General features: G+C 36.8%; 1 protein-coding gene across 6 annotated transcripts in view; it reads right to left on the reverse strand.

The window, feature by feature from the left end:
• The window catches only part of NPAS3 (neuronal PAS domain protein 3), a 605,283-nt gene that overhangs the window by 281,950 nt on the left and 301,158 nt on the right, over positions 1 to 22,175 (reverse strand). For all 6 annotated transcript variants that reach the window (XM_048306927.1, XM_048306925.1, XM_048306924.1 and 3 more), the window contains one exon: positions 18,568 to 18,650. In XM_048306927.1, the coding sequence (XP_048162884.1) occupies positions 18,568 to 18,650 (83 nt within the window). The remainder of the gene's footprint in view (positions 1 to 18,567; positions 18,651 to 22,175) is intronic.

Genomic DNA, 22,175 nt, shown 5'->3' on the forward strand with positions numbered 1-22,175 from the left:
CTGACTTTATTCTGATAATCTGTTCATTGCAAGATCTTGGTCTTCGTATTGTATTATAAAAACTACAGCTATTAGCAGAAAATCTGTGTTTTGAGTGTTCACTACCTTAATTTACTGTGCTAGGTGTTCTCATCTTTTTCTGGACTGAATTTTTAAATACCATTAACTATATAATGTGGTTCCTGCAGCATAAAGTTCAGGGAGGAATTTGACTTCAGATGATTAGTTAAAATTTTATCACATGTGACCTTAAGGTTTAGCTTTGCAGCAATATTTCCAAGTATTTAGGGAAAAATCAGAACATCAGAGTGAAATAAGAACATTGCCCCATGGGTTACTCATGATTCCACTTTAGGATCTTTTGTAGTGGGGAGGTTACGCAGATCGATCACAAACCTACAATTTTGGTCATAAAGGAAAGCGTGTATCTTTATATAACTGTCTTCAATGCTTGCCGAATTCCACATTATTTCCCTACCCTTTAAATTATTCCCATATAATGAATGTTAGTTTGAGCTCTTTTGATGTGCTACTATGTGGGGGACACTCACAAAATCCAGTTCTGAACAATTAGGATTAATTTCTGTGCTTCTGCTGTAGTCACGAAAGTGAGAAAACTTACTCTAACAGGTAACTCACAACAAAAGCTGTATTTCACAGCTGTGAAATGCCTTCTATTTCTAGTTAGCCTTCTGCATGCCCCAGACATAACACAGTTAAATGAAGTGTTTCTGCTAGAAGATATACGATTTGCCTGTAGTAAGAAAAATCAGGATTGAGTTTAATGAAAGAGCACAACCAACAAAATAACAGCAGATACCATTTTTTAAACATCTCAATTCTTTCCAACAAGAGATTTTTCTGGAGAATTAACTCCATGGGTTTATTTACCCTCTTTTCCCTAATAAAGTGTTTATTTCTTATGTAATACATAAAATGTTTTATAAGAAAGATCATGGTGACAGACACCTTCAGCATCTCTAAAACTGTATGTCATAAATTACAGCAGGACAATCAAATAACTAATATTCAAAGTATGACATATAGTAATGACAAACTGAAACACAAAGAAAGTCTATTGTATAAAAAAAGTAAACTAGTTTCTTTTTTTTAATGTCTTTTTTTAGCTCAAGAGAAGTTTATAAAGACATAATTGTGTTTCAGTGGGTTAACACAATAAAAAAGGGCATTGTGCCTTCTCTTTCTCTTACCTTTCTGATTTTTTTTTTATTTTGAAACATTTCCCTTTTAAAACAAACCCTACACTTTTCTTCTGCCAATCAATATTGGCACTGGCTATAATGGAAAACACACTGCATAAAGTCACACCTTTAAGAGAAGTATTCCTGGTTTTTTATTAATAGCATTGTAGAAGTACATAATTGCTAAAATGAAATGAAATCCTCAAGGTAGAAGCATTAGGCCATATTAGTTTCAAATGACTAACATTTTTATGCACTAGCTTAATGAATTAAGAATTATTTACTACTTATTTTAAAGGACAACCACTTTTATTTAAAGAACTATGAGGTACATGCTGCACTGTTAGCAATCCTTCCAGTACCATTCTCTTTTTAGAACAAAGACTTCTACAGCCTTCTAGACTTAGAAGATCAGCTCCCAAGAATGCCAAGAACGCCATATGAATTCTACGTTAGAAAGACCTGACCAGAAATTTTCAAAATAAAAATATTCCAGCAAAGCTGTGCAGGAGAGCTGATAAAAACAGCATCTGTCCATGTTCACAGCTTACTCCTCTCTCTCTGTGAGGAAATATCTATCTAGACTAATCAAGGGTAAATTCATCTCTGGCATTTTGACCACATAATGCTTACAGGGAATTTAGTGTAAGGATCTAAGTCAGGCAATAAATTAATGTTCCAATCATGTATACATCTACCCCTGAAGGAAATTACAGGCAATTAAAGAGGATGGTTTACGTGTAGTTTCCAAGTTCTTTGACAGCTTCATCATGTAAAGGAGTCTAATGCTACATTTGTTAGTCCTAGAGCATCCTTGATGCTTCTTGCTGTCAAGTGTTCATTCTTCTATTTCAAACTCTTTGGAAGATGGCCCTCCCACTAGCTTAAACAAGTGAAAAGTAGCATGGGATTAAGAAATATTTTTTATTATTATTATTGAATTGCTGAAGGAGAAAATAATGGGGGAGAGAGGAGGCAGAAGCCCTTATCTCTTTTATGGGATTTTCTCACTCTCTGAGATTCCTCAGTGTGGCTTGAACAGATTTAGCCTTCCTAGAGTTTATGAAACTGAGACAGTATGGGAAGAGAACTTCTTTAATAAAGAGAAGTTATTTCAGGGTTTCTGGAGACCAAGGCTGACTCAGGAACCCATACCAATTCTCCCAGGAGAATGATCGGGTAAATATTAACAAAGTTGCTTCTCCACATAAGAAAAAAACCACCTGTAAGTTCCAGTCTTTTCAGATATATTCTTTTTCTTTTGGCATTTAAATAATACTCTCATTTCCTCACTGTGCTGCTGCTTTTTACATGCCTGCATAAGCAGAAAAAGCCTTATGCATCACAATCTTGCCATGAATGGAAAGAGCCCTCATACAGTCTCACAGGACTTCTTTCGACCTAAATTGGCCTTTCAAATATAACAGCACTGCTTCAGAAGACTTGGCTTATCTATTCAGTGACTGTGCTGGCTGGGATCTCTAACTCACTGGGAATAGAGAATCTGCTCCAGGTTGGGAGCCAACTGCTGGTGTAACACTGACAGATGCGGGACCCATATGCCCAAGTCTGGGTAGGATGCCTGTATCACTGGCATCTGGATGTCAGCTTTCCTTTTCTGGCTCTACTTCTGGCTTTGCTGATAAACCTGATTGTCTGTCTGCTGTGGGTCAGCCTGCTGCTGCCCTGTAGTCAAGTTTTGTGGATTACTCAGTAGTTCCTCTCTATTAAAGAGTGCTATCTGAGCATAGTATGCATCCCTTAATGCTTTCATGGGCCACTACACATCTAATTCCAGTATTTCTACCATTCCTGGTGATTTCGGCATAGACGATGAAATCTTGCAGGTGCAGCGAATCTGTACAATGTGTAAATGTTAATTTCCTGTCTAGTGGCTAGGAAGTTATGCTGATACCATCCATTACATTTTAATCCTAAACAATTTTTTTATTGCTAGATATACTGCCAGGAATTGCAAGTGTAAGATTTGAATGACCACAAAGACATTTTTACGAAGTGGAAAACACACATCATTAAAATGCTCTGTAACAGTAAAAAAAATAAAACAACAAACAAAACCTATGTAAAAATTTTCCAAAATGCTATTGACACCTACTTAGATATTTGCATGTGTCACCCTGGCAGGCACATTCTTGAAACTAAAATAAATAAAATGCTCTTTAAGTAAAATGCTCTGCTCTGCTGTTGCTACTGTTCTTCTTTAGTTGCTCTGAAAAAGAGAGTTTTTATCCCTTGAGAATGAAAACTATTGACCTAAGTACTTGTGAACAAACATTGATAATACCCACATATTAAGAAATATCAACCATTTCCTTAGGTAAGAAATAGGAAAGACTAGTTTCTGTTTAAACTTGGAGTCTACCAAAACCAGAGCCTATCCATGAGGGAGGTCACTGAATCTCATTCTGAAACAAGGCTCAATGGTATATGCACTCCTATATCCAGCAACAGCAGCTACAATCACTTCATGCCAAGCCTCCTACACGTAGATAATTTATACCCTCATCAGGAATAATCTATCTGGGAGTTGGGGGAACTTTTGTAGAATGAAAGCCAAATGCTGCTAATTGGCCTTGGCAAGAACTGGAATTGTGGGGGGCAGTACAAACTCAGTAGCCTAAATGTGCAAGGACTAGACATGCAGCAACCCCCTTCCTCTCTTACAGCATTTGCCCAACCTTATGTGGCCTAATATGCAGCCTAAAATGCAAATATGTGGAATCCTAAGCAGACACAAATAAGATTCCCTACAATGCCCTCAATGCAATGCCAGTGACAAGAGCAGGCCTTTGTATGGGAAGGTGAATTATCTTCTGCTAGCCAGACGACATACATGTTCAGTCTTTCACAGGCACAGCTTTAGGAGCCTACAACTAGGTGTTTAACTAAAATACTCTATTATTTGTTTGTGCCAGCTGCAAAGCATAAAAATTAATAACGACAAGAAATTAAATGCAATGTTTTGAGGATGTTAAGCTTGGGTTTAAAATAAACAAAACCAAGTATTTTTTCTTGCTTTGATAGACTAATACAACAACTCTACAACTTTATATATCTCTGAAAATTTGAACTGTTTCCTACCTTCTTATATACATTCTGATAAATATTATTTATGTTTAGACTATTTAGTACTTTTTATTCAAAGGGAGAATCATATTAGCAAAATCATTGATTTTGCTTGACTACATAATTTTTAAAGGATGAAAAACACTGCCTTGATCATTACTGTTTCAGACATGTAAATGTAAAAATTATTTGAGAGAACAAAAAAAGAGACAGCAAGTTTAGCAGGACAGTCTTTCAATTATACTTTTCAAGTCCCAAAGTTTTTTTTCTCAGAATTAACAGATGGCTTGCTCTTATTTCCAGAATTGCCTGCTAACCATATACTTTATATAATTAAGCCTTGAAATTCTAAACCACAATTGAAACACATTTTTGTGTAAAATTTTAGTTGCTTTGAATACTGACACACTGAGTCCAGACTTTAATTTAAATTTCACCTGTAGATGACCTTCTTCAAGACTGTATAGAGGAAATCTGAGATTCTCTACTACATGTCTGTTACATATTAGGGCTCCACTCAAACTCTAGCTTTTTTCATTAATTTTCAATAAAAATAACACTTTTTCATACTGTGGACTAAGAAGCATTTGCTGATAATCTGAAGAAAGTTGACCAGTCCCATACTGTTAGTGTGTTCCTTCGAATCTTACCACCTAATGTTCTTTTTGGAATAGCAAAAAGCTACGTGGCTCTATCAATTGGCTAGGAGACTGCTCCTACAGCAAAGGTGTCCGCTATAACAACTGTTCTCTACTGCAGGACTCTCCTGAATTGTAAGGAGGACTTCTGAACTCTAGACACCAACATACACCCATCACAGAATTTTCTTTCTCCTTAAAGTGTGCATTAAATGCAGATAATCCACCACCTCTGTGCTAAAAATCCCAAAAGAATGAAATAATAAAGATTAAAATCTTTATGTTGAGCAGAAGATACAACTGAAGGGAAGAATAGAATAACAAATACTAAGTGCAAAGCAAGCCAATGATACACACTTTAAATCACTAGCCATAATAAATACGTAGGAAACAATTTACAATGCATTAAATCAAATCTGAATTCTGTGAGACACTACCAAAGAGATATAGTTGCATAGTATCTAAAATGGTACATATCTAAATAAGAATCTCCTTAAAATGGAAGAAATCTAAAAGAAGAAAATTCATTGGCTGAGTGCTGTGCATAATTAATGAAGACAGTCCAGCCCCAGTTTGCAGCTTTTGTGACCTTATTACGTTTGTGTGTGCACGTGGGCCTAAATGTGATATCAGGTAATTACACATAACTACTTCACTCGTGGAAATATTATATTTTTTTCCATAGTTCCTTTTTTAATTTCTGTACAGGTAGAAATTCTAATGCAATGACATTTTAGCAGCAACTAATAGAAACAACCATTTAATCAACTTTTAAGATAATATACTTCAGAACAGAGAGCATGCTCTGCAAGCCCGACTCATTTATTTCAACAATATTTGTATTCCTTTAAATGTTATGTACTTAAAAGTCTGTAAAAGCGGTTGCACTTTCCAAGTAAATCCAGGAAAAACAGAATTACGTCTTCAGTTTTTATAGCATTGGGGAAGTTTGAACACAAAGCTTCCATGTCAATATTTAATTTTTTACTTATTTAGACCTCACATTTGGAAACAAACAAATAAACAAAAAGGGACTAGCAAATACCTGATATGATGAAATAACTCAGAGTTAAAAGCAGCCTTAAACAATAGCATTCACCTGAATCTCATCTGTCCACGCTCCATTTAAGGGTTTTCTGTATGCAGACTAAAACCCTACCCTTTTCCAGCTCCCAGGTAAAAAGAGGGCACACAGTGCTGTCCTTCACAGCCATTGCAGAGGAGTACAAATTGTGTTTAAAGCCTATTTCTAGTGTATTTTTAATAAGACCTGAAATGAGAAATATTTGAAATCTTTGAAACTGTCATCAATGTTTTCAAAAAAGTGAAGAAAAATGTCAGTTAACTTGCTCAGCATGCCCACAAAATATACTTTTCCCCATTTTTATTTATTTATATAAATTCAACACACTTTTCCTTTCTTGATGAATGCTGTGATTGAAAAAAAGTGAAAAAAGTTTTCTGAAATGAGGACACTTACTGCCCTCACCTCTCCCTTTACAAACACCATAGAAGGTATAACTCCTTCTGGTGAGCACATACATTAGTTTATGCTGTCTATACTTTTCAAGCCACCTTACTCCAGAGAAATATAGGGCAAAACCCCAAATCATAGCTGAATGCAGACTCCATTAGAGTTCTGTTGATGTACCTGAAGAAAAAAAATCCTCCTTCAGCTTCTACAGACTGCAGAAACTCCCTCATTTCTTTTAATGATCTATTCCCTCTGTTTGATTCAATACAGCCCACTGGCTATGGAAATGACAACACTCAGCAGGTGACAACAAAATGGTCAACAAACAGTGCTGAGATATGTCATTTTCTTCAAATACTTTCTCAGGAATTAAATGGCACAGTACTGTATGTGTACATGTCCTACTCAGATCAAATATTTTTTTATTAAATGAAACTGCACGCTTCTATATATATAGTCTCCACATAAAATGCAGGTTTAAGTGTACTGCTCCAAGCTCCAATTGCAAAATAATTTGCTGTTTCCCACACCTCCCCCAGTCTCCTTTTAGCATATAACCCCTTGGGCAGCAAGAGCTCGGATGCTGTACCTTTGCCATAACTCCAGATTGAAAGCCCTGCCCTTATGGAGTCAATCTGATGCATTTGCTATGACTGGGACAAATTGGAGTATGCAAATTAGCACCTTTTGAGTCTCGTGAACCCAGGAAATTCTCTTGCTGCGTGTTCCAGCTAATGGACCTGAGATGTCCTTTGTAACAGTGCTGTCTGTGCAACTCCTTTAACCTTTTCAGATTCTGATCTAGCCTTTGTTCCTAGCCCTTTTTAGAATCATGCAATGTATCAAGTTAACCTCTGTTATAATTTAAACCGGTGTAACACCAAAGCCATATCACAGCATGCAGTGGCATTTACACATGTTTAAAGTGCAAAAGAGCATCCAACAGTGAATAGCAGCTCACAACATTAAAATTTCTAAGAGAGTTTTTCTGCCTACTTTCAGCTTCAAAAACTTATCTTTACTCTGAGTCACTTAAACTAGTACAAAATGCACAATTAGATTTCTAAAGTTCTAAATAAATTAACATCCAGTGTAAGAGTTTGTCCTTTTATGACAAGAGTATGATCTTCTGAGAAGACGGTCAATCTACAAAGTACTTGAGGAGCGACTGCTGACCAAGCATGAACAGATTCCTATGTAGATTTTTTAGAAATCTACAGAAAGAACCAGAAAGATGAAATAGCATTTATCCTCAAATCATAAAGTGAAAGCTGCTACTGGAGATGCCTTGTCCCTGGAAAGGCACACTGCAAAGCAAGATAGTAATCTTTTCTTACCAGAGTCCTATGACTCTTTTCACATTTCAGCATTTACACTGACTTCCTGCCTTTAAATTGTGTTTGGGTGTGGTGTTTGAACAGTTAATAAAAAGACATTTCATGTCACTCCAAATTACTGCTTCCAAGTAGATTGTGTGCCTATCTTTCCTCAACACAGCATTTAGTATGCTGATACTCTCCTCTCTTGCTGAATTTTTTTTTTTTTAGATTTTGTTCCTAATTTAATATTCTTTGGTTCTGTCCACTTAGAATTGTATCTTTTCTAGAAAGTTGTACTTTCATCAGTATATATGCATCTCTTACATCATAAATCCATCATTTTTCAGTTTACAGTAAGGCACTACAGCATCCCATTTATTACTGTTATCTCAGTGTTTCAGAATTACTAAATTAAACTGTATAATCAACTATTCTAGAGAAAACATGGTTGCACACTAAATGCTTTTGATTTTGGATAGAGATGTAGATTAAATAAATGTGTTTTTTTCTACCCTGTGCTCAATTTCTGGACTACATTTTATTGAGAGCATTTGGTGTTCCATTTGGTTTTGTACCCAAACTCTCTGGATGCCACTTAATGTCAGGAAGAAAGCTCATAAATATAGGCTGTACTTGACAATTAGGAGGTTCAGATAAAAAATTTAAGTACACAAAGTAGACTCAACAAATGCCCTACAGAAATCATTCCCTCATAGAACTTTTATATGATCTCCAAACCTTCAGTTCTGACTTACTGTGTACTTGTTCTATCTCACTGCATGTATGCACAGCTCTTCACGAATAGAAAGTTTAGGATCGCTTTGCTGAGTGGTTTGATCTGCAACAACTATTTCCTCTTAATTCATCTTTTAATTTCCACTTTATTTTTGGCTACTGATGCATAACTTAACCTCTACTTCATCCCAAAAATTTTTACTTTCAGACAGCATAGATCTATGCTCTCCAACATACCCTAAGTTTTGTCAGCCTTTCCACATTTTCCTCTTTTCGTCTGCCTTTGACACATGCTAACAGATGTCAGTTAGTAGTCTACCCCTTTAACCCAAAGCAGACAAGAAGCTGAAGTCTTCCTCATTCTCAGAAAGTGTACCACTGACATCATCATTAGCAATTGCCCTTCACAAATTTCCAAGTCAGTAGAAGTCTTTTCTCCTGACACCTTTTACAGCCTGGAAAAATCCTCCATCAGTACTACCATCTGCTGCTTCCTCACCTTTAGTCTTGTGTCACCATTTCTGTGTTGACTAGTGTTATATAGAGATAACCTCATTATGTAATACTCAGAATGACTGAAAATAGTAAATGAGAAGATAAATCTTCTCCCTAATATTTTACAGCACTCCAACACTTTCCTCTCTCTTTTCCCACTTTTAAATTTTTCTTGTCAGATGGGACTCCCTCTAATAATTCAAATATTGGAAGAAATGAGATTTCCATTCAGCTATAGCCTATCCAGTCGGTTTCTTTTTTTTCTATTGCCTCTATCTAATTAAAACACAAAAAAATTTTACACAACATTTGTGGGGGATGAAAAATTTTAGAACTATGTATCTGGTTCACTTATGATTATTCATACTGCTTGGCTGATTTTAATACCTAACTAACAATGGGCTTACAAGGCAAAGTATTGGTACTTTTTTCAGTTCAGGAGAAAGTTCTGTTTTTGCATTACCCTGTTGTGTGCAACTCTTGTACCATCCACAGTTGTTCACTACTGCAAAAATGTAAACAACTTGCTCTGTTTACTGTTCTCTAATTTGCCTTAACAAAACATTTTCATGGATTTTGCCCAATCCAAACTGGTTGCATGCTTAACACACATATTTGTAATGTACAGAGAACTTTACCCACATGTTCTCCAGGAAGATGATTTTTTAAAAAATTAATAGTGCCATTGTCTCATTATATTCTAATCTAGTTATTATGGGTTAATAGCAACATCTTCCAAACATAATTGAATACTGTAGTGAAACTGTATAGTGAATTCTTTCTACTTTCTGTCTAGAAAGCTTGATAAAATACCATTGTTCTAAAAAGTATGTCTATAATTCTACAAAAATAGTGACAGAAATAAAGGACAAGACCCATTTGGACAGCAGAGAAATGGTATGAAAGTTCCCTTCAAATTTGGTATTTCTTTCTACACCTTCTGTATTTGACAACATTGAATTACAAACTGGATGACAAAACTACATTAACTTGAGGAGTATGTGAAAAAATTTTCCTGATAACAACTTCCAATTTTTCTGGTGTAAGATGGGAAAAGGCCTTTTGTTTTGTAACTACTGAGGTATTAACAATCTTTGTTAGCATTCAGTTGATCATTCATGTGACCATGAATAATTCTGAGAGTATCACAAATATGATTCAATCTGTTATTTGCAGCTATTACACAGCTTGAAGAGTAGGACGGGATCAGCCTCCTGAACACAATTTTAGTACAGTTTTACTTTAGTTTAGGAGTGCAAGTGGATGGGGTACTAGCTACCTGCAAACAGAAGATTGTTAGAGTGCTCACTTGGAGTGAAGAAACATTAATTTTCCTCTTTCATGAGAAACTTAAGCTTATCTGACGTGCTCCAGAAAACAACCCAGTGACCTAGATATAGTCTCAGCTACTCTATATGGTACTGGCATCACCTGGAATGATTCACTAGAAACCACAAATGTTGCACAGATCTGCACATTTACCTCACAATTAATAAGGGCCCCTCTCTGAAGCACAGTAGTATACTAAACTGACAAATAGGTTATATTTGTATAGTTTCAAGTCAGTCTTAATATTACAGTGTTGGATACATTAATAAAAATAATTAGAAAAAGAATATCAAACAATTAGGATGAGAGGCATTATTCAATTGTTCACAATACTAGCAATCCATTGGGCTTCTTACATCTATAGGATATGGGTGGTTTGCTTATTTGTTGACTTTAAATAAAGAAAAGCTAAAACATCAATGGGTTTAATAGCCTGTGGCCTCTCTATAGGATGAAGGTAAAGAGACAATTAAATCTTCCATGAGGTTCCATCCACAAGCAGAGGCTTCCAGTGGAGTGAAAAGCATGTGAAGTATGTTTACAAAATACAAGACTGCCTTTCATGTGTGGAAAGTCTGGGACTACTGCAAAAAGCCAAATTGCAGCATTTGAGCCATTTGTAGCTTCCAAGTACTTCAAATTCTGCTCCCATTCTAGGATGACATTCCATGATCAAGGCTGTGGTGATACGGAGGTTTCTAGGAAGTAAAACAAGGGCTTACAGGCCTTGTGCATATTTCAGATGACTTTGTTGGGTCATCTTGGACACAACTGGACATCCACTACAGATATCCTCTGTACATTGTTAACCACTTCATTCAAGCTAAGTGGTTTGTAGTTTGTGACTTTTGACTCAATGAAGAATACAACCTATAGGGTCAGATTATTTTCACTGAGGTTGTCTTTCCTTGGATCTTAATGGGAACCCGATTTTTTTTCTCTCATTGAATCTGATATTGTAATTACAAAGATCTTTGTTCACCACAAAATACTTTCTTAATGGAAGAGAAAGGTACAACACAAAGTAAAAAGGGAGATGTGAGTCTCATAAAATTTCCAAGATAACATTCAACAAGGCTTATGAAAAGCTTCTGGGAAGGTAGGTGGGCACCTTTATGGAACAGATGGAGAATTCAGTAGTTGTCATCTGTTGGGGTCCCTCCCCTGCCGTGTAGCCCTGGGAGAGGGGCCCTGAGGGCACAGACACGGGGTTTCGCTGTCCCTGCTCAGCCTCGTTCCCATTGGTTGGTTTGTGTTCCCTGCGGGGGCAGAAGGACCCTTGGTCCCGTGACTGAAACAGTTCCTGGGCAGAGCTCCGGCCATGCGGCTGGAGAAATAAACATCTCTCTGAAACAGCTATCAAGAATCTGTCTGTCCGTATATATTTCCTTTCCACGGGACTCCTGGTTTGATATATGCGTGTTGCAGGATCCCCACTGCAACAAATGGTGGAGATTTGTGAGCAGAACGATCCCCGATCCCTAAGCGACTGATTTGTGTGAGTAAACCCTGGAAACTTTGGATTCCTCTTCTTGGTTTTGCTTTGCTATTCCATATCTGAACTATGGAGGAACCGTGGGAAGACTCTTGGCTCTCAGAGCCGCATATGGACATTTATCTTAAACTTAAAATGATTCTTGAACAACGATTTGTAAATTTTAGCTTGATTCAAGCTCAAAAAGAACTGAAACACTTCCTGGCATGGTTGTTTAAGAACTTTTTCTATGTTTCTTGGGATTTAATTATTACCAAGGGCTTTTGGAAAACCGTTTGGACACAGTTAATACTAGAGTCAAAATATATGCCGATGGAAGAATATTTTCGTGAATATTATTTAGTTACCGAGACTGTTGAGCAATGTCAGCTGTGTCCTGGTGAAGGGAAGCGTGGCGCAGGGACCGTGCGGCCCAGGCCACGTGCACCGAGCGCTCTGAGAGCAGCAGCGAGGCAGTTCCCGTGTGCGGGCGGAGCCACGCGAGCCGCAGTGTCGGTGGCGGAGCGAGGCGCGGCGGGACCCGGCGGTGCCCGAACGGCGCAGCACAGCGCGTGGTGGAGCGAGCCCCGTGAACGCCCGACCGAGAGGGGCGGCACGCGGGCGGCGGCTGGCGGCGATGGCGGTGGAACGGAGCCGCGCCCGGCCGAGACGCGCGCTGGAGCGGGGCGCGGGGGAGTCGTCGCTCGGGGGCCCGGCCGAGACGTGGGTGCAGCGCCCGGCAGCGGCAGCGAAGCTGCGACCAGAGGAGGCGACGCACGGAGAACTGAGCGGCACGGCCCGGCCCGGCCCGCGCAGCCCCGAACGCGACCCCGGGAAGAGCGCGCAGGCACCAGCAGCCCCGAGAATTCCAACACGGGAGCGACCGAAGGAGAGAGCAAAGACGCAGCGAGACAGAAAACAGCAGCCACTCGAAAAAAGGAAAAGATCATAGCAACTAAGACCTTAGGGATAGTAAAATGGTATAATGTTAAGCAAAATTATGGTTTTATAACAAGGTATGACAACCAGCAAGACATATTCGTGCATAGAACTGCTATTAAAAAGAATAACCCTGAAAAATGCATCCCAAGCTTGGGAGATGGAGAAGTGGTGGAATTTAATATTGTACTAGGGAGAAAAGGGTTACAAGCATCGCAGGTCACTGGGCCTGATGGTGTTCCTGTAAAAGGCAGTATATATGCAAAAAATCGTAGTCATGTTAGACAGTATCTCCATTGTAAGCCCCCCCTACAGTTTCCCTTTCCTAATCCCACCTTTCCCTTTTACCCTATGTCCTATTACCCCCAGTGTATTCCCAATCCGTTTTTTCACCCATGGTTTCCCTCACAAAACCATGCTTTTGCCAATTGTTTCCCCAAAAATCCCTTTCCAATGCCGAGTGGGGGATGAAAAGGGGGAGGGAAGAAGTTAAACCCTCTCCTGCCTCAGTTTCCCCACAAAGCATGCTCAGAGAGTTCTGTCTCCCTTCTGTCAGCCCTAAGATGTTCCACAGAATCTGTTTGGACATTTAAAGACTCAGGAGGGTGGCTTGTTTTGTTTTGAAACTGTTCTTGTTATGTTTATCCAGTTGTTTTCATTCTCCTTTTATTAAAATAAAACGAGTGAGGTGTTGGGGTCCCTCCCCTGCCGTGTAGCCCTGGGAGAGGGGCCCTGAGGGCACAGACACGGGGCTTCCCTGCCCCTGCTCAGCCTCGTTCCCATTGGTTGGTTTGTGTTCCCTGCGGGGGCAGAAGGACCCTTGGTCCCGTGACTGAAACAGTTCCTGGGCAGAGCTCCGGCCATGCGGCTGGAGAAATAAACATCTCTCTGAAACAGCTATCAAGAATCTGTCTGTCCGTATATATTTCCTTTCCACGGGACTCCTGGTTTGATATATGCGTGTTGCAGGATCCCCACTGCAACAGTCATCCACTTGTAAATCACGGGTGCACAACAGATCTTGCTATGGAAATAAATGAGATTGGTAGTTGGCTTTTTTTCTCTGTCTAGTTCAGTAGGTCAATGCAATGAAATTTATCAAAATTATCTAATGCGCAATAACTTCAGGGACATGGCAGAAATTAACTATGATCTTCCAATTAGTTTTATTTTGGGTTTGGTTTGGTTTGTTTGTTTCTTTGTTTTCGTTTGTGTGGTTTGAAACTCATGGTACCAATCTACATCATAACGGTTATTCATGCCAGTGCTCGCAATTGAACAAGCCTACAAAAAGAAAAAGAAGATACACTTTTTGTTGCACTGACACCTCAGTATCTGTCCAGTTTAAGGATTTCTTCACACAAAATGAGGTAGGGCAGCATAGACAATCTAAGACAACTAATGTCTGTGTTACTGTGTATGAAATGTGTACATAATGCTATATGAAGGTGTTAGAGTTTCTTAACACTTGAATAGGCACTGCTGAAGCAAAGAATGCAATTATGAGAGTTATCACTCTTGTATGCAGACATACAAAATGTGTACTGCTCATTACAGTTCAGATACACACTCCTATTATTATTACTACTTATACCATCTTTCTTGACTTTAAAACTACTCCATTGTGATTGATTCCAAATATTTAGTCTTTAAAAAGGCACTGGTATTTTTAAAGGAAGAAACATATATTTTTAAAATATTAAATTTTATTTGAAAATACTGTACCTTATACTTTTAATTGTTTTACAGTTCAAATTGTAAGGTGTGCTCTTTTTTGTTCAAGAATTTTAAAAGCAACTAATTTAAATATGCAAAATTATCTTGAGTTGTTCATACGTGAACTTAAAAGCCATGCAACACAGGAAAATTAAGTAATTATGCCTCCAAGTTATTTACTGCAATTAAGCTCATTTATCATATGCAAATTAGTGCAAACTGGTCTCATTAGTTACTAAATTACTCAATATGAGCTGAACAATGTAGCACTCCAGTTTGTAATGAAAAATCCCTGTAGAGGCAAGCAGTATCAATTAAGCTAATTTGCATATGCAAATATATTCACTAACTTTCCCTTTTCTCTATATTTAGTTCTACATTTCCTGATCATTCCTGATTATAAGAAGAATATGGGGTTACTGACCCTTTTCCACACCTTCTCAATAGCAATGAAGTTACAGAGAAAAATTCAGAGATCCTGAAAATCTGATTAAAATCTTGCTAATTTTTACAACCAATTTCAGCCAAATTTTTAATAGGAGGTACCAGAAATAATTTTTTTACTGGATTTAGTTGATAGACAGATACATATGAAGAAATATAAAACAGAAGAGGTCTATTCTCATTATAACACCACTTTTCAGAAGAAAAGGAATGTACAAGATAAGAAAAACAACGCCCATAATTTGGCAAATCAAAAATCTTGTCAAAAATTAATTAACATATTGCCATTATCTATTTTTCTCCTCCATTACATCCTATTCTACTACTCATAATTCAGGTGCTTTTACTTGGAAAACATTTAAAAGACATTACACTGACATGAAGATTCTGATGTAATAGTGTTTGAGCAATCTTTTGTGGTGTCTTCTTTTCCACAAGCACTGAGTGGATAGTGCCTTTGGCTTCAAACCTACCACTGAGAATCTCTTCAGCATGATATACAGCAATCAGCTGTGGCTTGGAGATTTTTTGACATAGAATCATAGAATTTTAGACTGGTTTGGATTAAGAGGGTCCTTAAAGATCATCTAGTTCCAGCCCCCCTGTCATGGGCAGAGAACCTTCCACTGGACCAGATTGCTCAAAGCCCCATCCAACCTGGCCTTAAACACTGCCAGGGATGGGGCAGACACAGATTCTCTGGGCAACCTGTGCCAGTGCCTCACCACTCTCACAATGAGGTTGTGCATGACTGTTGGATTTCATATGTCAGCAAAATAAAAAAGCCTCTTTGTATATCTAGATTTGTACAAAAGACAAATGCAAAGATGCATCCAGCCTTATGTAAATGAAGCCCTTTAAAAGTATTAAATTTGCTTTTAGCAGGGTTTTTACTCACTTTTTCATCTCTGAATTTATGTAAAGGTAATAGCGCTCTGATTTTTTTTGGCACTGATGAAGTCTGCAATTAATGGAACAGAATTAACTGTATGATACCTAGGCACAAATGTTATCCCAGATCAAAATCAGTAACGTTTTAACTTTTACTTTTCTCATGATGGGTAGAGTTTTACTTTTCTGTACTTAACTGCATATGGGAGAAAACCTTTAGTACCTGTATCAATTATCAATTTAGCAGTACTTAAACATTTGCTTCCTTAATACTAAAAAAAATTGTTATGGATTAAGGCATTCTTCATTCAATGATGACTAAGGATTATATGTAAATATATGGATTTAATATACATGGACATGACTAATGTATATTATGTATAGATAGACATGACTGACACTACCTGCTTGTAGACTCAAGATGTAAAAATATCACAAGATGTACCTCCATTTCTGTTTTTGTAACATCACTATAAATAAACTATACCCACTTTAAAAAAATCTACTGTATTATGCTTATTGGCCTGTCAATAAATTTTGAAGTATCAAAATATTAAAAGGATTAGAAAGGCTCCTTAATTTCTGAGCCCAAATTGAGTCTTCAAAATATTATTAGTAAAAAGGATTACACAAACTATTAATTCAAATTCTTCAGATAGCAGACTTTGAAATCAAAACTCCCAAGGTATAATCAAGGTTGTTTACTTCACTTGCAAACAATACTTATCATGATACTTATTTGAAAATATTTTCTATGAGTAGCAGACTAGGTGAGAACATGTTAGAACTGTATTCCACCACAGAATCTGTCCAATTGTTGTTTTAAAAAGCATTTTGTTTTCTGGTGATTATATTTCTACCTATTAGACCACAAAGCAGTACTTTGAAGTTCATTCTGATCTGTTTAGAAATGGTGCATTTGAATGCATGACCCAGGTTTTCCTCCCCAGGGTTGATTGCTCTGCTAAAATAACACAAAATCTTAACATGTCATGATAAACCTGTCACCACTACTAATTCATTTTGTCCTTTATTCATCGTCAACAGCCTATCTCGCAAATATCAGAGTAGAACTTTCTATTATCAATTGAGAGATTCATGGAAGTAATTTGATAAAAGCATCACCCTCTTGGAAAAAACCATACCTCAACAGATACTCAATACAATGCTGATGGTAACTTTGATTTTAAATCCTCAGTTTTGAGTACAAGTGCAATACAGGGTTTTTCTCAGTAGTAGTACGATAAAGTTATATCCTGAAAACACCTTAATTTATCACAAATAGATTAAAAAAAAAAAAAAGTGGAATCTAGTTTAAACAAGTATGAAAGTCACTAATTGTTTTAATACACAATAAGTGAAAAACTCAGAGATGAGGTAGTTTTCAAAGTGGCCATCCTAGGTTTTTTCCTTTTCATCCATAAGAGTCATACCTAATTCTTAAAGAGTGCTAATAAATCAGTCTCAATGAGGTTTTATTTATGTATTAGTTATAAAAAAAATTGTAAAAAACATACCTTTAGGTTATATGATATGTTTACACACTCAACATACTGACAAACTACATAAACCTAAATATCACAAAACTTCTAGTTCTTCATTTTTTTCTACATGTATCAGACAGCATAGCAATCTTTCTGCCTAATATGCAAACACAGTACTGTAGATACTGGTGCAGATCTCTGACACAATAACTACAACAAAAGTATTTGCTTACAGAATCAAAAACTTGACCCAGACCTCTGCCAAGAGTGCACAACTAAGCAAATCACTTCATTCATGATTCTTGTTCCAAAGAGAAATTAATTCTACTAGTTAATTTCATGTTTTCCTAAAATTATCTTTGTTGCTATTCTGCATTTAGTTACTTTATAAAGACGTGAAAATTCTGACATTATCTATAGTGCTTTTGAATACCACAGCTGAGTTAGTACAGAGAGATAGCTCTCAGTCATTTTAAATTAAGTGGAATATTTCTCATGATAATATCCTAATTTACCTCTCTCATACCTCTCAAAAGATAATACACCAGACAAGATATTTGCATTGAGAAGCTGTGTACATTGCTAAATAAGAGCAGTTATTCAGTGCCACACTTAGGAAAAACTATGTGGGTTTTATTTCCATAGGGCTGGGTTTGCCTTGCTGCAAAGCACATCACATTTTCTTCTTAACTGCTTGGACTCCACTTTTGATTACTTCAACCTAGGAAAGATTGTAGTAACCCTGGCAAAATAAATCATGCACAGGAATGTTTCCATCAGGTCTTTGGTTTTCAGTTGAGTCTTCCTGGAATATGATGACTTTTGCCATGTGACGAAATTGTTTGACAAATACCAGATTAGTTTTTAGCCCACAGCTAAGAAGATCTAAGAGGCATGCTTCTGTTAATTTTTTAACCTCTGCAGATTGCTCCAAATTTGTGACATATAATTGTGACAATTGGGATATCATGGAGAAAAGCAGTGCTCATAAACCAAAGTGGGGAAAAAAACCCAACCCTAAATTGATATGTGACATAAGACAAATCACCAACACAAAACAGTAGCTTGTACACACATTCACACAAATACATAAGGGCATTCTGCAAGCAAACACCTACTGCATGATTCTAAACAACAAAATATTGTGATTCAGCTAAAATACCACTTGCCCTCCTTCTCATTAACAATCTCCCAATAACAGACTTTTGAAATAGAAGAAATACTAGCATAAAAAGAAATCTCATTAATATAAGTGCTGACAAGAATACTATTCAAATTATTGGCAGAAGTATGGCTAGGTTGTTATCTTGATTTTTTCTTGGAAAAGCCATTTTTTTTACCTGTAAAATATGACTTCCCAAATGTGATTCAAAAACTTCAATGGCAAGGGCACTGGGACTTCTCCTGCGCTGGGCACCTATAACTGAATAAAAAAAAGTTATGTTGCAAGGTCTGCACATTCATTTCTCATGCATCCTAATCACTGACATTAACTATTTAAATGTTTTGCGTCTTAAAAGATAGGTGTTAAGTTTTGCCTTGTACATTGTATATAAAATTGGTATATAATTTCAGACTCAAATTTGAAGGTTAAAAAAAAATAGATTTTTAAAAAACAATCTATTTAAATGTCCAATGAATCTGGAAATGAATTGTTTTTTCAGATATATCCCAAATCACTGTAGGTTTATGGTGATGAAAGCATGCAGAATTTAGTGAAAAATACTATTGAAAAAGAGGCTACACATAATGTAAATGTTTTGAAATGTGGGGATAAGAACTAAATATTACTCATTAATTAGGATATTTATTCTATTAGTTTATCTGAACATATTACTAGAAACTGAAGTGAAACAAACCCAACATTAAAAACCCAACTTTTGTAAATACGTCTATATTAAAGTTCTCCTCAGTGTAGAGAAGTATTTTAGTATCCCAGATATCCATGTTGGTTGCTGGAATAGGTACATGAAACTTCAGCTTCTACATTTAAATTATATAGTTTAAAAGTGCAAAGTAAGTAATAGTAGTTATGCTTCAAAGCATACAAAAAAGGCTGAGAAATCACGAACCTAACATTCTGTTAAACTGTATATGCCAGGAACAAAAAGCCAGCAATTAAATCTGCATACAACCAAATGTAGCCATCTACTGCAAGCTGAGGTTTCTTCTTAGGCCTAGGCTATCTTTCCCACATGATCAGAGAAAGCTAGAGCACAGAAAAGACAGCACAGGGCTGCAGGAAGCTTCCTTTCCTGTCTTAGTGACAAAACCAGGCATATCCATAGCAGAGAGAAGAGGCAAAGTTCATTCTGCACCCTTCTAAAGTGTGTACAAAAGCATTTACATCCCAAGACCCTGATGAGAGACTAATGCCTCTGAAACCATCACAGCACAAGTCCATCTTTACGTATTGCTGTCTTTACAGTGTATGATAAGAAAAATGAAATATCAAGGACCCTCTAAAAAAAGCAGAATGAATGACTGCCATCACTGAACAGGCCAATTTAACACCAATGGAAACAAAATACAGAGCAACAATTTCTTAGTCTTCTATAATACTGGCTGCCAAACATGATATCAGTAGGAAAAGATAAATGCCAAGTAACGATAGTCATATTGACCTGAAAATGTAATATCATTTCTTATTGATGTTTCATGTAATTTCCTTGCAGGAAATTCTAAGCTATTTATACTGGGAAAACAGGTGGCTTCATAGCTAATAGATTCAGGCAATAGCTCATAATTACAAATGGAGACTGCTGTAGAGCTGGTATTTTCTAAGTCCTCCTCTTTTCTCATATTCAAGGACATAGATACTAATACCTTAAAAGAAAGTCTTCAGGACTATATTTCTCAGAAAACCTTTAGCTTTAGTTGTAGGACTAAACAAAATACATAGCACTGTAAAGATTTTTAGTATTCTGATCATGATTGCTGTCAGTTAGCATGACGCTTTGTATGGTTATTTCATATATATTCTATCAGAAACAAAAAAAGCAATTTCAGGTTTGGCTTGCTAGACATTGCTTCATAGTAGTCTCCATAAGAGCATTGTAAAGACCAAAAAATCCCCCAACCTGTAAACCTGCAAAACCTCCCTGAAATCCTTTAGGTCCTTTCATTCTTCCATCTAGACTGTGTTATATTTTCCACACATTGTCTGAACACACCACCATTTGGAATTTTTCTTTCACTTAATTTTCTGTTTCCTGCCCATATCCTTACATTACCATCTTCTACCATTTTAAAGTGTATCCATTACATATTGAATCCAATTTTATGATATCAATTGCAGGGCTTTTAGCATTTAAGTATCATAATTTGAATGAAGTGCCTGAAGTCAGTGCAACACTCTTTAAAACGGTATCTTGAACCTTAAATGACACTTACAGGTAAGTCATCAGTCCCTCGCAATTGGGACCCTCAGTTCTATACCTCAAATGAAATCACTTTAAGGTCAGTGAGTTTTAACTAGAAAACAAGAGAGGGTCAGATCTTAGCTTTAAAATATGTCACTTAAATCCTGTATCGATGACTGCATACTTGTGGCTAGCATACATGTAGACAAATATCTTGTAGTACTTTCATGCCATTCAGTTCACTGACATTTTCGTAGCACTAGAACTCTTGGATTTATGTGTCTTGCTCTCAGTCAGGTGATGTGGAGTTCTAATGACAGTTCCTAATTTTACAACCACAATAATATGTTACACAGAGAACCATTATGTTTCTGGTAGCCATGCTGCAACTCTTTTTTGATAAGTGAATAGATGTTAAATATGCACTTTATTTCATGCATTTCCATAATGATCGTTCTTCATATTTTGAAGAATGAGACAAGACTATTCAGACAAATACAGAACAAGGGAAACTTAAATTACCTGATCATCTGGATTCATTGTCTCATTATTTTATTTACTTGAGCTTTCAAGTTTTCTTGATGCCTATTTGCAGGAGAAGAAATATGCTATTTTGGATATATAAATGCATACCACATTGATACCTTTCAGAAACATGGCAATCTCACAGTCCAGTCACAGCACAAAACCTCTTATTTGTACTGAATGAATTGTTGGCATGCCAATAGACAAAAGGAAGACATAGACTGAAACAGCTGGATTAAAAAGCAGACCCAATGTTTTTTTATTCTAAAATTTCCAAACATAAACTATAAATACTGAACTGGCTTCCGTCACACAAGCCACAGCCAGTCATCTAAATCTCTCACCCTGGGGATGGAACCATCAGCAACCACAGCTCAGCTGCTCACAGTAAACTTGAAAAGCAAGAGATTTAAGATTTATTTCAGGACATCTATAAATCAAAGTAGCTCAACAACCTTCACAGACCTAAAGGTGTGGATGCACATCTTTTTTAGAAGTGTGGATTCCCTTTCAAATACAGACTCTTCACAGAAACAAAATACTGAATGCATGAAATAAATTTCTTCTTTTGAGTTACAGGAAGCAGGGGAAATTAGGATGTGGAGAAGGCTGAAGGATGTGTTCCAAACTGCAGGAGTCACAATGGAAACATGTTCCAAACCCAGGTTAAATTATTCCAAGCTTCTCCTATTTTAGTGTTACGACCAAACATCTCTGAATAGATTTTTTCACATGGGGTCATATTTTGTATTGCCTACATTTAGTTGACAACATTTAACACTTCAATGTACAATTGTGGTGGTTAATCAAAAAGTTGGCTGAAACAATATTTGTACTAAATATTGACTGTTAATAGTGACAAGAAGATAGAAAGATTGCTTTCACATATGCACTTTGCAGTGCTGGAGCAGAAAAATTTGTCTTCTAAAATATTTTACTTTCCATGGCATTGGACTAGGACTTTTACTATCCAAACTGACATGTCTATTCCTGGCATAAGATTATTCCATAACAAAAAATTCTAACTTTTCCATAATTCCTCTTTAAATTTCCTCCCTCAA

The sequence above is a fragment of the Corvus hawaiiensis genome, chromosome 6 (assembly GCF_020740725.1).
Source record: "Corvus hawaiiensis isolate bCorHaw1 chromosome 6, bCorHaw1.pri.cur, whole genome shotgun sequence".
NCBI lineage: Eukaryota > Metazoa > Chordata > Aves > Passeriformes > Corvidae > Corvus > Corvus hawaiiensis.